This window comes from Petromyzon marinus, chromosome 5 (assembly GCF_048934315.1).
Source record: "Petromyzon marinus isolate PM22_M1 ecotype Great Lakes invasive population chromosome 5, UKy_Petmar_22M1.pri1.0, whole genome shotgun sequence".
NCBI lineage: Eukaryota > Metazoa > Chordata > Hyperoartia > Petromyzontiformes > Petromyzontidae > Petromyzon > Petromyzon marinus.
Genome location: NC_133671.1, coordinates 3,728,134 through 3,744,446, shown reverse-complemented (window position 1 = coordinate 3,744,446; position 16,313 = coordinate 3,728,134). Strand labels below are relative to the sequence as shown.

General features: G+C 48.9%; 2 protein-coding genes across 2 annotated transcripts in view; one reads left to right on the top strand and one right to left on the bottom strand.

The window, feature by feature from the left end:
- Nucleotides 1-5,017, bottom strand: part of LOC116938959 (protein Dr1-like) — an 84,661-nt gene extending 79,644 nt beyond the window's left edge. The window contains exons 1-3 of the mRNA XM_076061010.1: nucleotides 4,925-5,017; nucleotides 3,628-3,726; nucleotides 1,290-1,545 (exon numbers count right to left, since the gene is read on the bottom strand). Of these exons, the coding sequence (XP_075917125.1) occupies nucleotides 1,290-1,527 (238 nt within the window). The 5' untranslated portion in view covers nucleotides 1,528-1,545; nucleotides 3,628-3,726; nucleotides 4,925-5,017. The remainder of the gene's footprint in view (nucleotides 1-1,289; nucleotides 1,546-3,627; nucleotides 3,727-4,924) is intronic.
- LOC116938952 (ecotropic viral integration site 5 protein homolog) overlaps nucleotides 1-16,313 on the top strand; it is a 583,027-nt gene that overhangs the window by 493,053 nt on the left and 73,661 nt on the right. The window lies entirely within an intron of this gene.

The following is a 16,313-nucleotide window of genomic DNA, read 5'->3' as shown; positions in this document are numbered from 1 at the left end:
TCCAGTGTTACACACACACAGTGCTCCAGTGTTACACACACACACACAGTGCTCCAGTGTTACACACATACACAGTGCTCCAGTGTTACACACACACAGTGCCCCAGTGTTACACACACAGTGCTCCAGTGTTACACACACAGTGCTCCAGTGTTACACACACAGTGCTCCAGTGTTACACACACAGTGCTCCAGTGTTACACACACACACAGTGCTCCAGTGTTGCACACACACACACACAGTGCCCCAGTGTTACACACACACAGTGCTCCAGTGTTACACTCACACACAGTGCCCCAGTGTTACACTCACACACAGTGCCCCAGTGTTACACACACACACAGTGCCCCAGTGTTACACACACACACAGTGCTCCAGTGTTACACACACACATACACAGTGCTCCAGTGTTACACACACACACAGTGCTCCAGTGTTACACACACACACAGTGCTCCAGTGTTACACACACAGTGCCCCAGTGTTACACACACACACAGTGCCCCTGTGTTACACACACACAGTGCCCCAGTGTAACACTCACACACAGTGTGCTCCAGTGTTACACACACACAGTGATCCAGTGTTACACACACACAGTGATCCAGTGTTACACACACAGTGCTCCAGTGTTACACACACACACAGAGTGCCCCAGTGTTACACTCACACACACACAGAGTGCCCCAGTGTTACACTCACACACACACAGAGTGCCCCAGTGTTACACTCACACACACACAGTGCTCCAGTGTTATACTCACACACACACAGTGCTCCAGTGTTACACACAGAGTGCTCCAGTGTTACACACACACACACAGTGCTCCAGTGTTACACACACACACAGTGCCCCAGTGTTACACTCACACACACAGTGCTCCAGTGTTACACACACACACAGTGCTCCAGTGTTACACACACAGTGCCCCAGTGTTACACACACACACAGTGCCCCAGTGTTACACACACACACACAGTGCTCCAGTGTTACACACACACAGTGCTCCAGTGTTACACTCACACACACAGTGCTCCAGTGTTACACACACACAGTGCTCCAGTGTTACACACACACACAGTGCTCCAGTGTTACACTCACACACACAGTGCTCCAGTGTTACACACACACAGTGCTCCAGTGTTACACACACACACAGTGCCCCAGTGTTACACACACACACACACAGTGCCCCAGTGTTACACACACACAGTGCTCCAGTGTTACACACACACAGTGCCCCAGTGTTACACACACACAGTGCTCCAGTGCTGGAGCCGTGTGTACCCTGGATGACGTGCTCAGGGGAGATGGTCTTGCGCTGCGCATGCGCGCACGCCGTGTTCGCCTCGCTGGACACGTGGCGCACGAAGCGCGTGCACGCCATGCGCAGCAGGTCTCGTGCGCCCGCCGTCAGGCGCAGGCACGGCACCAGCTCGCCCACGAGGCGCTGTACGGACGCGTAGGGCAGCGTCACCTGGTCGGCTTCGTGCGCCGGACCCCCGACCCCCAGCGGAGACGCCATTGCCTCCTTCTCACCGATCTTACAAAAGTGCCGCAACGACGCACAGATTAGAACGCTGGGCTACGTACGGTGCGAAAGAAGTTCAACAGGCAACAACGTTCATCGCTGCCTCCCCTCCACCCCGTAGGGCCTCTTGAATAGACTGTTGGGGGCCCAGTGATGTGCGCGGGTACCAATGAAGGCTAGCACGGCGCCCGAGGCGGGTGGGTGGGTGATTAACACCACGCCCGGTCGTCTTTGCCTCCCTAGTGCTGATGCTTACTAGCCGCACCAGGTACTCATTTAAGGTCGAGATGACCTAAGGCCCTGGGACCGGTGCAGACATTCGTCACCGGTGTTGGGCTGTAAGTGGCAATCGAACTCGGGTTGCCGGGTTCGTAACGCAGCGAGCGCCAACCGCTACACCACTGAGGATGCGCATCGAATTCATCGACTGAACGTATTCAACCTGCACTGGCCAGCCTGGTGAAGTATGGTCAAACTGCCTTCATCCAGCAACAATTGACAAAAGCGCCTAAAGGAAAAAAATATATACTTCATAGCATTCCTTCTCTCTCGCTTCCTCAATTAGCTCGAGTGTAAGAACTCCGCTCAACTTTCACCGATTTCAAAGTCTACTGTTGAAAACCTTGAGTTCGACGCGTAATGGAAAATATAAATCCATAGATCGACGATGCATTGACAGGAGGCTAATGGCGAGCCATTAGTCAGCATTCTTCAAAAGGCCATGCAGCAAACAGCTGACGCCTTACTCATTGTTTTTTTCGGTAAAGTCTCGTATGTAGAAATACAATAAAATAATATTAAAACAAAACAATCACGACGTTTCGATCACAACACAAGCGATCTTCATCAGGTGTCAAGAACAAATCATGGAGGTTAATACAACAAGAAGATGAGAGACGAGAATTCAACAAATCTAAGAAACATTATGTGAAGCACAACCAGTCAGGCCAACAACACAGTTAGACACTTCCTGGCGGACCACGAATTTCAGAAGAGTGTTGAATTTCGTGTTCAACCTCTGGATTGCACCTACCAGCATAGAGTGAACAAATACGAGGTACAAAGTCAGCAGAAATACATATGCAGGCCCACCAAGAGGCAAGGAGGGAGGAAAGACGCCTTCCCTTCCTCCACGCACGGAGAGCGAAGCAGAGCTTTACAGAGAATCCAAACTTTTTTTTTTTTACCAGGTAAGGCCCACTGAACTATATGGCTCTTTTTCAGCAGCATCCTGGCCACAAATCATAGCTCAACAAAGTGGCTTATCATGTGGAAATGTATAGCAGCCAAATAATCGACACGTGTGTTGATTCTAAACATTTAGGGGAAAACCAGAGGAGCCGGGAGAAAACTCCACACGACCAGGGGGAGAGACGCGCACGTTCCAAATATACAACAGGCGTCAGGGCCGGCATCTAACCCACGACCTTCTTGCATACGAGGCGAGGGAGTTAATACAAATAAAACACGTGTGGTTAATACAGACTTGATTCTTTGCAAAAGGAATGTATTTGTCGTCAACATCTTAACACCTCCTGTTTTTTTGCCACAAAGGATAAAGCCCATCAATATTTTTTATAATCTATTTGTGAGACATTTGGATGACGTGTACATCGGAAATGTTTTTGCATATTTGTTGCATGCGTAATTTTTTTTATATCTCATCTTGCCCGATTTTGCGATCGCTTTGTTATCACGAAGATGTTAAATGTCAGTGCTGCTGCCGCCGCACAGTAGGGAATAGGTTCTACCTTATAAAACTGTAAATGTGGCCGAAATGTACACCCAGTAGTAAACAAGGAACGTTGGGAAAACGTTTGGCACGTGGTTTGAACTGTTGGACCAACGATGGCCGAACGTTCCACGTTTACCGGGCAGTCCCTTAGTAAAATGTCCTTTCAATTGTGATGGAGACGGCAGATTGGCTCAGCCGGCTCGTTCAAATGAACCTCTTTAGGGGGGACTTTTGTCGACAGTGGAGCACGTGCTCAAACCGATGAACAAACAATATCGGCAACAATTACAGTGCAGGCTACACGGCGAGTGGACACAAGTCCCCTCCTGCCACGAGCAAGGCTCATTGCCATACAGTACCGGTGTCAGAAGGTCACGGACGGGAAGGTCACGGACGGGAAGGCCCTGCCGATATCTCTTTCGTTGTTACAATTCTGTGATGAGCCCGATGGTCTTGGCCTGCTCACGCGATGGCTTACACACACACAAAGCCGTCGAGCATCGTCATTATCACCACCACCAAGTGCTAGTTCATGCCATGGCGGTCACCATTCACTCGTACCGTGCGTAGGGTGGGTGGGGGGGGGTCACAGATGGTTGACAAACACCACAAAAAAATCTTCCACCGCGGGATGTGTGCAGCGAGTGCAGCAGCGTGAAGACTGCTGGGACCGGAAGGGCGAGAGGTTCTCATCTCAGTCTCTTTTGAACAGTGCCACATCCCACCCCACTCGTTCAACACCCGAGAACACGGATGTAATTCTCACGGTCCTTAGTGCCCCAATGATTGAGGCACATTGCTGGGCATCCGTGATAAAGAGCTTCACAGCACTTGGTCGGATTTCCTGCAGTCTATCCGATTCTGACATTGCAATTCATAACCCTTGCAACATTAATGATCATTATCAGAATGCTAAACTTTGGAAACCACAATGAAAACCACCATTATCATCAAGCACAGTGTAAGCTGCCAATGTACCGGATTCATATAGCGTGCATCACAATACAAATTCGCGTCATTGTAGATTGCATGACGGTAACACAAAAATACACACAGTACGAGTCTCTCACATATCTGTACCCCTCCACATTAAAAAAAAAGTCCTACAACATCCCATCGGTCACACGGCCTTCCTCCTGGGAGTGGGGAACTTCAGCAGGCACGAGTTCCAACCCACAAAGCACAAGTGGGCTGACTTGTTCGAGATATCCACTGCTGGTGGCGTGCCCAACGTGAACGCACAAACACCGTGGCGGGCGTGGTGCAGGAGTGTAGCAATGTCGTGTGTAGGAGCAATGTCGTGTGTAGCGTGTAGGAGCAGTGTAGTGTGTAGTAGGAGCAGTGTCGTGTGTAGCAGTGTCGCGTCTAGGAGAAGTGTCGCGTGTAGGAGGAGTGTCGCGTGTAGGAGCAGTGTCACGTGTAGCAGTGTCGCGTCTAGGAGCAGTGTCGCGTGTAGGAGCAGTGTAGTGTGTAGTGTGTAGGAGGAGTGTAGTGTGTAGGAGCAGTGTAGTGTGTAGGAGGAGTGTCGCGTGTAGTGTGTAGGAGCAGTGTAGTGTGTAGGAGCAGTGTAGTGTGTAGTAGGAGTGTCGCGTATAGGAGGAGTGTTGTGTATAGGAGTGTTGTGTGTTGTAAGTGCACTCCACTATCGTAACGCACGGTATGCGAGTGCAGCTGTTGGACGCCGGCACGTGGCTCCACACGTGACGTCGTATCGCCCTTTAAATACAGTAGCATCACGTGACGTGAGGTTGTCGGAGTTGCGGGGGGAGGGATGAGGGGGTGGGGGGGTGAGGGGGTGAGGGGTGAGGGGGTGAGGGGTGAGGGGGTGAGGGGTGGGGGTGAGGGGGTGTGGTGTGAGGGGTGGAGGGTTGTTGGAGACTCTCACTTCTCCTTGTCATATGGCTGCTGATGTTCGATGCAGGGCAACAACTACAATTTCACATTCAGGTGGTGGTCAAGCCACCAGACAACCGCGTCAGGAGCCAGCTGAGTGGAGTATCGCGGTGATGTATCTTTGTGGATCAGGCCATTGCGTCGTTACAGGTTGTACCACGGTGTGTTCAGGATGACAACAGCCGTATTTCCATTTGTGCATCAGGGCATCCGCATCTACTGCCGTGGTTTGTTAAGTGGATGCGGTTTAGGGATGCGGTTTAGGGTGGGCGTGAGCAGCTTCGTGGAAGATTAAACCCAGCGACCTTCTTCGTTGGGCTCTTTCACAACAAGCTGACTTCTTTTGAACTCCCATTCCGCTCTCAAAGACTCTTCACTCAAGAGGCGGAGCAGATGCTCTGTCGTTCAAGCGCGCACCCACACGGATGGTTTGCGTTGTCCTCGGATCACAATACCTCTGGGTGAGGGCCACCCCACAGGCGTCACCATGCACCACGGTCCCCCGTGATGGCAACAATCCCTCTAAGCGGCTGACCTCACCGCTCCATCTCCACGAAGGTCGCCTGCTCCGTGCGTCTTCTCTCCCTTGGGCTGCCATTCTTGTCACTCGTCTCGTCCATCGACAAAATAAATATAATCGGCCACATTTCGAGGAATGGCCCTTCAGAGCACATGGTAATACCACGGGGCTTGATGTGAAAGGTTTTTATATTTGTTAAATAGGTATATGAAGTTATCTAATAGTATGTAGTAAGTACTTTCATTTTAACACGTAGGCTTTCGCGACCAATATCCATAAGTTTTTTTGGGTTAGATCGCATAAATATATAAATGTGTCGTTAAAACCCGCCACCACTCGACACAGCTAACTAGTAAGGGTTGTCACGTAAACAGAACATGCCAATTCGTCACTAGTACAGCACACCGGTGTGTTGGAGAGCCAAGCCACATTTAAAATCTGAGTATCATGTTTTGTTAGTAATTACAACTAGCTCCATCAGGCGACAGCAAAACGTCGTACTCAAGATTGTAAATGTTGTGGCTTGGCTGTCCAACACACAAACTGTGTGCTGTACTAGTGACGAATTGGCCACGATCTGTTTACGTGACAACCCTTACTCGTTGGCCGTGTCGGGTGGTGGCGGGTTTAACGACACATTTATATATTTACGCGATCTAACCCAAAAAAACCCTCTATTATGGAAGTACCTTCATATAAACAAAAGGATGAGTGAATAAACGCATTTATGTTCAAAATAAAATTATTAAAATGTTGCCGGCACAATGCATTATGGGAAGGTTTGTGCTTGCAGGGCGGTGTTCTTCACTGCAAGGCCCGCGGGCCACTGGCGGCCCCTGGTAGCCTTTCGTCCTGCCCCTGCCGTGCGGCCCTCCGACAATACACAAAGGGCAAAAATACCCCCCAGCATCATCATCGCGCTGCTGTCAAACCCCCAATGGTTTCAAATGTGGCGAAAACTTTTTTTGGTTTTGGCCATGTTTTTGTTTATTGTAGTACGGAGTTAGACTGATGGCCTTAATCTTAGTTGTCTTGTGGTTGTTGTTGTTATTTGACTTGCATCCCACTGGGATTTTTGCACACAGCGTTGGTGTACGGTGCTATTTCAGGAATATTTTGATGTTTTTTTCCTGGATTTTCTGTTTGCACAGTCACATAATCACTTTAAGATGTTTTCTTGTTCATGTTTTTGTTTGTTGCGGTTGCACCCGATTCAAGAGCCGAATGGCTCACAGGGCTATACCAAATAAATGAACTATGAACTAACTGCTGATGTCTCCTTCGGTGAAAGTGGCCTCTAAAAATTAGTGAAGGACCCACCGGTGGAGGGCAAGGCGCGGCCCCACTGGCAGGACATTCCTCATCAGCGTTGTTGAGTGCACTACTGGACAGCAGGCGAGGTCCAAACCCCACCTCGACATGGTACTTGAGATGAAGGCCCACACAGCATCACACAAACCACGTTGGTTTCCATCAGAGCCGTTTTGACATTTTTCCTTGATTATCTAAATCACAAAAACGCACGAATAGTTTAGCAATGTTTAATCACCAAAGCAGTACACGTACGTACTCAATACACACATTTTTAGATTTTATAATAGGCTCACACCGTCGTAATAATTATATTCTATATAGGATCTACATTGCACCCTTTCCACGAGGTAGGGAATCACACTACTCGCACTCCTCACCACTGTGTGTGGACCTCCCACCAGCAGCCAGAGGAGAGACGTCACCAATGCAAGCTTTCATACGCACCGCTCTCAATCGCTTCTGTTACGCAGTTATCTTGGCCGTAGTTATTTACTATAATTCATATTTGCTTGATCTTCGCCGACTTCTATTTGCTTGAGTTCGCCATGACATCGATTGGTGTCACTGTTGTACTCTGCTCTTTAATTTTTTCTGCTTTTGCCACTTTGGCCACCCAGCTGACTCTTGCAAAATGAAAGTCGCTCCAGGCCTCGAGTTCTCACCCTGGTTAAACAAAACCATCTTGAACCTGAGTCACTCCCTTAGGACAACTTACGCAATACCAGATGGTACAGTGAAGGAAAAAAGTATTTGATCCCCTGCTGATTTTGTACGTTTGCCCACTGACAAAGAAATGATCAGTCTATAATTTTAATGGTAGGTCTATTTTAACAGTGAGAGACAGAATAACAACAACAAAATCCAGAAAAACGCATGTCATAAATGTTATAAATTGATTTGCATTTTAATGAGGGAAATAAGTATTTGACCCCCTCTCAATCAGAAAGATTTCTGGCTCCCAGGTGTCTTTTATACAGGTAACTAGCTGAGATTAGGAGCACACTTTTAAAGGGAGTGCTCCTAATCCCAGCTTGTTACCTGTTTAAAAGGCACCTGTCCACAGAAGCAATCAATCAGATTCCAAACTCTCCACCATGGCCAAGACCAAAGAGCTCTTCAAGGATGTCAGGGACAGGATTGTAGACCTACACAAGGCTGGAATGGGCTACACGACCATTGCAAAGCAGCTTGGTGAGAAGGTGACAACAGTTGGTGCGATTATTCGCAAATGGAAGAAACACAAAAGAACTGTAAATCTCCCACGGCCTGGGGCTCCATGCAAGATCTCACCTCGTGGAGTTGCAATGATCATGAGAACGGTGAGGAATCAGCCCAGAACCACACGGGAGGATTTTGTCAATGATCTCAAGGCAGCTGGGACCAAAGTCACCAAGAAAGCAATTGGTAACACACTACGCCGTGAAGGACTGAAATCCTGCAGCGCCCGCAAGGTCCCCCTACTCAAGGAAGCACATATACATGCCAGTCTGAAGTTTGCCAATGAACATCTTAATGATTCAGAGGACAACTGGGTGAAAGTGTTGTGGTCAGATGAGACCAAAATGGAGGTGGACACATTATGTTTTGGGGGTGTTTTTCTGCTAAGGGGACAGGACAACTTCGGACGGGGCCATGTACCTTCAAATCTTGGGTAAGAACATTATTCCCTCAGCCAGGGCATTGAAAATGGGTCGTGGATGGGTATTCCAGCATGACAATGACCCAAAACACACGGCCAAGGCAACAAAGGAGTGGCTCAAGAAGAAGCACATTAAGGTCCTTGAGTGGCCTAGCCAGTCTCCAGACGTTAATCCTATAGAAAATCTGTGGAGGGAGCTGAAGGTTCGAGTTGCCAAACGTCAGCCTCGAAACCTTAATGACTTGGAGAAGATCTGCAAAGAGGAGTGGGACAAAATCCCTCCTGAGATGTGTGCAAACCTGGTGGCCAACTACAAGAAACGTCTGACCTCTGTGATTGCCAACAAGGGTTTTGCCACCAAGTACTAAGTCATGTTTTGCAGAGGGGCCAAATACTTATTTCCCTCATTAAAATGCAAATCAATTTATAACATTTTTGACATGCGTTTTTCTGGATGTTTGTTGTTGTTATTCTGTCTCTCACTGTTCAAATAAACCTACCATTAAAATTATAGACTGATCGTTTCTTTGTCAGTGGGCAAACGTACAAAATCAGCTGGGGATCAAATACTTTTTTCCCTCACTGTACATCCTACATGCGCATAATTAGGCCACGACAACTTCGACATCACCCCTGTGGACACTTCTATCACCGTGTGCCCCTGGACACCGCAGCACCACAGAGCAGCCGCCACACACCAGACCATCCGCCTGCCAGTAGCCCTGGTGAAGATGACTGCAATCCGCAATCTTCCAGTCGTCATGTGTAGAAGTAGCCGTTGTAGGTGCTCTTCTTGTGCCGGTCCTTGACATTCACCTGCCCAAAGGGGCACTGGGACGGCAGGGGAGACGCCGCTTCAGCGTGTGCGGCCGTGTGCCAGTGTCAACGTGAGGGTAACCACATCCCTGTGTCCGCGTACATCGTACACGTACACTTAGACACGGTTGGTACTCAAACACCAGCATACATCGGCTCGGGAAATAAGTGGGATAAGAGGGAACGGAGGGAAAAGGAGTGGAGAAATGGGAGAGACGAGGGAGACAGATGCTGCATCAGGCCATTTATGGAGACAGTATATTGTCCTATCATCTCATAGCGTCCCTGGCACGAAATCATGTTACACAGTGGCAGTGGGGGGTCGAAAAATGCTGATTTATTACTAATAAACCCCAAGGATCAGATCGAAATCCCTAATTTCGATCGGATCATGGGGGGTGGGGGGGGGCACGTGCCACCCCCTCCCCCCCACTGGCTCCGCCAGTGCATACAGTGGTTCGTCAACTGGGGTGCGCGCACCCCCTGGGGGTGCGAGACACGGCCAGATTTGTTTAGAAGGTAAATCATCAAAAACACAAATAAAGCATGGGCACGTAAGTACAACTACTTTGTTTCATCAAGCCCCATGCATTTATTAACATTGCAAAAGTTTTAACCATCGAGAACCAAAGAAGTAGAAGACTGCAGTCATGGTGAAGAACCACTGCTCGAATAGAATGGTGATGACACAGCAACTCGGTCGCCACGTGCGTTACTTTTCACGCGCGTTCCTACTGCTGCCGTGATCATTGGATAAATCAATGGTGTGCGCGAATACAGGACATTGTGAAAAAGAGCTTCATAGCTCATCGGATTTTTTTCCTATGAATAAATAAAGATTCTGATTCTGTGCCCAACCGGGGGTATGTGAGAGTCGCCTCTGGCCCTCGGAGAGGAGACGCATGTTGAACGTCATTCACGCACCGTACGTAGCCAACCGTGCTCGTCGGAGGTGCGGGGGAAGGACAACAAACTAAACACAACAAGCAGTTTTAAAGAGCCATTCAGAGGTTTTTTTTGGGTTAGATCGTGTAAATATAAACGTGTCCTTGAACCCGCCGCCACCTGACACAGCCAATTAGTAAAGGTTTGTCACGTAAACAAAACGTGCCAATTAGTTACTAGTTCAGCACACCGGTGTGTTGGAGTATAGCCACAACATCTACAATTCGAGTACTGTGACGTTTCACCGGTAATGACAACCAGCCTCACCAGGCGACAGCCAGAAATGTGGAGAAATCCTCCTGTTTCGCGGTCTTAAATAGAGGGATCAGTTTTAAAGACATGCATTTTCAATCTAGATTTGAAAGTGCATAGCTCCAGTGCCTTCCTCATATTGGAAGAGCGTTCCAGACGGTTCCCCACCCCCGCCGTTGGACCGTGTGCGTGTGCTGTGCGACTGGCCGCTGCGTGCGTACGTACGTGCCTGCAGGCCAAGCCGCAGCACTTCCCACGCAGCAAGTGAGAGCGGCTCGTGAACACGGAGTAGCCGGACACGGGGTCCACGTACGTGTCCTTGCCTGCCTGCACGCACGCACGCAGCGTTTCCATTCCACAAGGTCCCGCGCGTGTCAGTTACTGCGCTGCGACGGTATATCACAGTTCATTGAGTCATCGATGGTGGACGGCAGGATGGGGGTGGTGCAGTGGTGACACTTGTACATCACAGCAAGAAAAGGGCTGACTTCGATTCCAATTTCGGGTGCCTTTGTGTGGAGTTTGTACGCTCTCCGCCTGTTCTGAAGTTTGTGCGTATGTGGAGTTTATATGTCCCCCCCCCCGTTAATTCTCCCCGCTCTGAAGAGTGTGAGTGTGAGTTTGTATGTTCTCTCTCTGTTCCACACAGGTTTCCTCCGGGCTCTCTGGTTTCCTCTTAAATCAACAAAACAAAAGGCACACGATAAAACAGGTGTCGGCCAAGACATCCCCAATGCTGAAAAATTACCTGAAAAATTACTCAACTGCGATCACATACAGCAACATCACCCCCTTACGTCGTCCCAACATCACAATCTTGAGGCCAGATGGATGGCGAAGTCTTACTGGCAAGACCTTACTGACAGAGCGCCACAGGACACATAGCTCTTGTGGGTTAGGGGCCATCCATAAATGACGTTACGCGATTTTGGACGATTTTTGACCCCCCCGCCCCTTCGTCACACGGCGTCACAAAAAGTCAGCCCCCCCCCTCAAATATGACGTCACAAAGCTCTGCCCCCCCCCAAAAGAAATAAAACATGCTTCAAATCGCTTTAAACTATTGTCATTGTAGTGCGTATTTAATGTGGCGCTGCACTCTGATGTTTTAGGAGAAAACATGTATGAATAAGTCTATTTAATTAAGTAGAACGTGTTGTCTATATTTATTTAAAGTTGCGCAATTTGATGTCACGTCACATTTCTTAAACCCCCCCCCCCCCCAGGTGCGTGACGTCATTTATGGAAGGGCCCCTTAGCAGGGTGGAGTGACTGCTGGCTGTGGGTGTTACCCGTGTTAGAACTACTCAATCTACTCAGCGCTCTGCTCACTTCTCAAGGAGAAATTTACATGCACAATACTCCCGGCACCTCTGCTCATAACGCACGTTTATGGATAAAGATGCAGCCCCTGCAATTACACTATCACACCAATGCTGCCAGGACTTCCACTACGTATGTCGAACTTCTTTCGCACCGTACGTAGCCAACTGTGCTCATCGATAGCTCGAGAGAACCCCTTCACAGGGTGTTTGGCCTACTCTTCCACGCTGGCCAGACATCTTAGAAGAGGTGGAAGTGCCCACACTATACCCCCGCCATATCAGACGTGTTTATCGACAAACTATCGTCTACACATTCACACTGCTGGGTGGACAGACGCAGAGCATTTAACACAAAAAAAACTTGCACAATGGTTTCAAATGCCGTGCCAGGAGTTCGAACTGACGACATCTGGATTGCAAGTGCAGCGTGCTGCTATTACACCACAGTGGCAGCATTAAATTTCTGTTCGTCTAGGAATAAAGTGTAGAGGAATGCTTCCTTAAGAGTTCCAAGGAAACGTGTAGGACCCTATTATGCCTGCAACTGCTGGGTCACAAGTCGGTGTGCAGGGTTGTGTTTTCACCAACGCAACAGGGGCGGCGGTATTATTGGTATATTATTATGCTTGTTTACCCAAGGTAAGCCTCAAGGAGTATCTCTTTTTTAGAAGGTTCATGCTAAGTATAATTCCAATTGAGTGATTTGTGGTGCCATTTTTAGAACTTGGCAAATTTGGACCGTGACGGCGGCATAACGCTTGACCTGCTCTTGCAAATCCTGTCACAGGGTCTTTTAACATCCACTGTGAAGCAGACGCCAGGTATTTTTGGTGGTTAAACACCGGCAGTAATAACCAGGGCGGCCGATTGGATCAGACCGTGAACATCTGCAACAAGCGGCGAACGCGCTACCACGTCACAGGGTAATGGATGGTGGGGGGGAGGCGCTTAGGGTGATATGCGAGGGATCATCGAACATCTAGGGCAGTGTTCTTCATTGCGAGGCCACTGCGGGCCATTGGCGGCCCTGGAGTGCGGCCCATGACATGCGGCCACCCGACAATCCTAATATATAAACACCCAGGTCTGTGATTTTGTCATTGTGACTAACGCGGCACGGATTGGTTTAAGTGCCTCACGTGACCGGGACCAAGCAGCCAACCAACGCTTGGCGGGGCTATAGAGGGGCGGTTGAAAGTCCGCATCGAACCAAACCCCCAGCAAGGCCATCTACTGAACGACGAGAAGAATTTCACACGAAATGTCGTTTTCAATTTAGTTATTCCAGATGTAAAATGATATAAGCGTTTAATGAAGAAATACAATTATCTAATTCAAAACATAATACAATTCAAAGATGTTTCATTTTAAAGCTTCAAAACGGAGAATCGGGTGCTTGCGCGAATCTGTCGTTCGTGTGCAATTTTTTTCGTGACATTCCTGACCGAAGGCCGTAAATGTTTGTGAGGGGTGCCACAGGCGCCCCCGAACAACCCCTAGGTACACAAATGTGAAAACACCCCCCTTGCAGGCAGTGCGGCGGCCCTCACACTTGTCGGCGAAAGTGCATCCCCTGACTCTGAAAATGAGTCAACACTGATCTAGGGCCTCATGACCATGGAACTGTAGCACCACTCCTGACAAACGGGCGACACAGACCGTGTCATCACCCCTCCCGTGTTTCGTGCTGAATTAGCAAAGCCAAGCACCTGCTCCAGGCCAGCATTAAAAGCCACCCGACTGCAGCGTTCTGGCCGGATGTGAATTAACCAGGCGGCCCATTCTCACAGACTGTGGCATCATCCCACTGCCTGCGCACGAGAAGGATTCTCAGACACTTGACAACGAGGTGGGGGAGGGCAGCTTAGCAACACTATTGAGGAAGTGCGTCGGCTTTGCTTCTCCACTCCACTATCGACAGTGACACGTTGTACACGTACAGTCCTTTTGTCAACACACTGCTGGACGAGGGCCCGTGTCCACCCCTGTGTGGTTCAGTGGAGTTGTTTCACCGTGCTTCACCACGCTGCACAGTGCGGGTCGGTGAAGTTGGGGAGCGCAGGCAGCGGAGTGTAGCACGGTACAATGAACTTTGTTGCACTGCCCTTTGCCAAAAATGTCGGAATCAATGGATGTATTCATACTGGAGGAATCTGATGAGCTATGGAAACTATTTTTCACAGATGTCCAGTCGGGGTGGGTCAGAACGTTACAAAAAAAACGAAAACACGATGAGAGTGAAAATGAGTGTATAGGAAAGGTAAAGAAATTACTTTTAAAAAAATATGCAGTCCTCAGCAGCCTGTAGCACCTATTGTATGCACAGTGGTCACCCATCCAAGCAATATCCATGCCCAGCCCAGCTTAGCGCCTCGCAATATTGGGGCGAATTCCTCGGTGGTTTGGTCGTACGAGTTGACGCGATGCATTGTGCTTAACCAACTGGGACTGGGAGAGGCCCAAGCCAGGTCCAGATGCCTAATGATCAGAAGTAGTAATGTGTGTAAGGAGAATATGTAACAAGACATTGGGATATTGTAGTGCAGCAGTGCCTACATACCTACGCCAAAGATGCCCCGTATAGCCTGAACACACTGTTGGGGGAAGTGCTGTTAGTGAGCACCTATGAAGGCCCGGAACGGTACACGAGGGCGTGGGTGGTCAGCACCACGCCCGGCCACCTTTGTCTCCCCCAGTGGCGGTGTTTACACACAGCCCATCGGGTCCTCATTTGAGGCTGAGTCGACCGAGGGGAGGCCCAGGACCAATTCAGTTAATCATCACTGGTGTTGGCCGTGAGCGCGGATCGAACTCGGGTCGCCGGAGTCGTAGTGCAGCACGCAAACTACTACACTACCATTCCCCATGCGGAGGAGACGCATGCACACAGGATGAGACACATACACAGGGATTCCATAATAAATGTTTTTGGGTTAGATCGCGTTATTTATAAATGTGTCGTAACCCTCCACCACCCGACACGGCCAATCAGTAAAAAAGTGTCACGTTTACAAAGGACAAATAATTCACTACTTTAGCCCACCGGTGTGTTGAAGAGTGAATCAACATCATTTAAAATTTGAGTACGACGTTTCGCTGGTAATTACATGCAGCATCATCGGGCAATTTGCCAGAATGGTGAGGCCTTCCACTTGCTCCCGGTCTTAAATAGAGCAGCAGCAGGGTGACGTCATCATTTAATTCATTCAGGTGCAGTGATTTGAGGCGGAGAGGGGTATTGTAATTATATAATCGATTGGTAATCACCAAAGTTCCTGTACCTGACACCATCGCAATCATTGAAGACTTGGTTCATCAAGGACTAAACACTGAGGTACCCCCCCTGGTGAGACACTGCTTAACCAATACATACTTCACTTGGATTGGAACTTTCTACAAACAAACTGAGGGCACCCCAATGGGCTCCCCCCTATCTCTGGTTATAGCCAACATTTTCATGGATAAATTTGAGACTGACGCCATCCAGACTGCCACTCTGCGCCCAACCTTATGGAAGAGGTACGTGGATGACACTTTTGTCATCTGGCCACATGGCCGGCCTGCTCTAGACCAATTCTTCGACCACATCAATTCCATACACCCAGCCATCAGATTTACCATGGAAGTCGAAAAAGATGGCAAGCTACCTTTTTTTCGATGTTCTAATAAAAAAGAGACCTGATGGTTCAATGAGCCACTCTGTCTACAGGAAAGCTACCCATACGGATGCTTATCTGAAACCGGATTCCCACCACCATCCATCACAAAAGAATTCTCTCATCGAGACTCTGCACCATAGAGCCCAATGCATATCCGACCAGGAACACATCGGCAGTGAACTCAAGCACGTACACCAAGCTCTTAAGGCTAATGGTTACTCCGACTATACAATCCGCAAAACTATCACTCAAACCATGAAGGAGGACCCTCTTGAGGAGCCTTTCAAAACCATCACTTTACCCTACATTGCGGGGATCACAAAAAAGATCTCCAAAATCTTGAATAAACACAAGATCCAGGTCCGTTTCAACACATTACATAAAATCCGTGATCTGGTTCCATCTGTAAAAGATGTGATTCCGGACTTACAGTACCCTGGTGTCTACAAACTAAGTTGCCTCTGTGGTAGTAGTTACATTGGAGAAACCAATCGACATGTCTCGAACCGCATTCGTGAACACAAAGCAGACCTTAAACACGGCAGGACCAACACCTCGGCCGTGGCAGATCACTGTTATAATTCAGTAGGCTCACATGACATTGACTTCTCCAAGACAGAGGTTCTTTGCAAGCGATCGGGCTACCATGAGAGATTCGTTCATGAGGCTATCCACATATGCA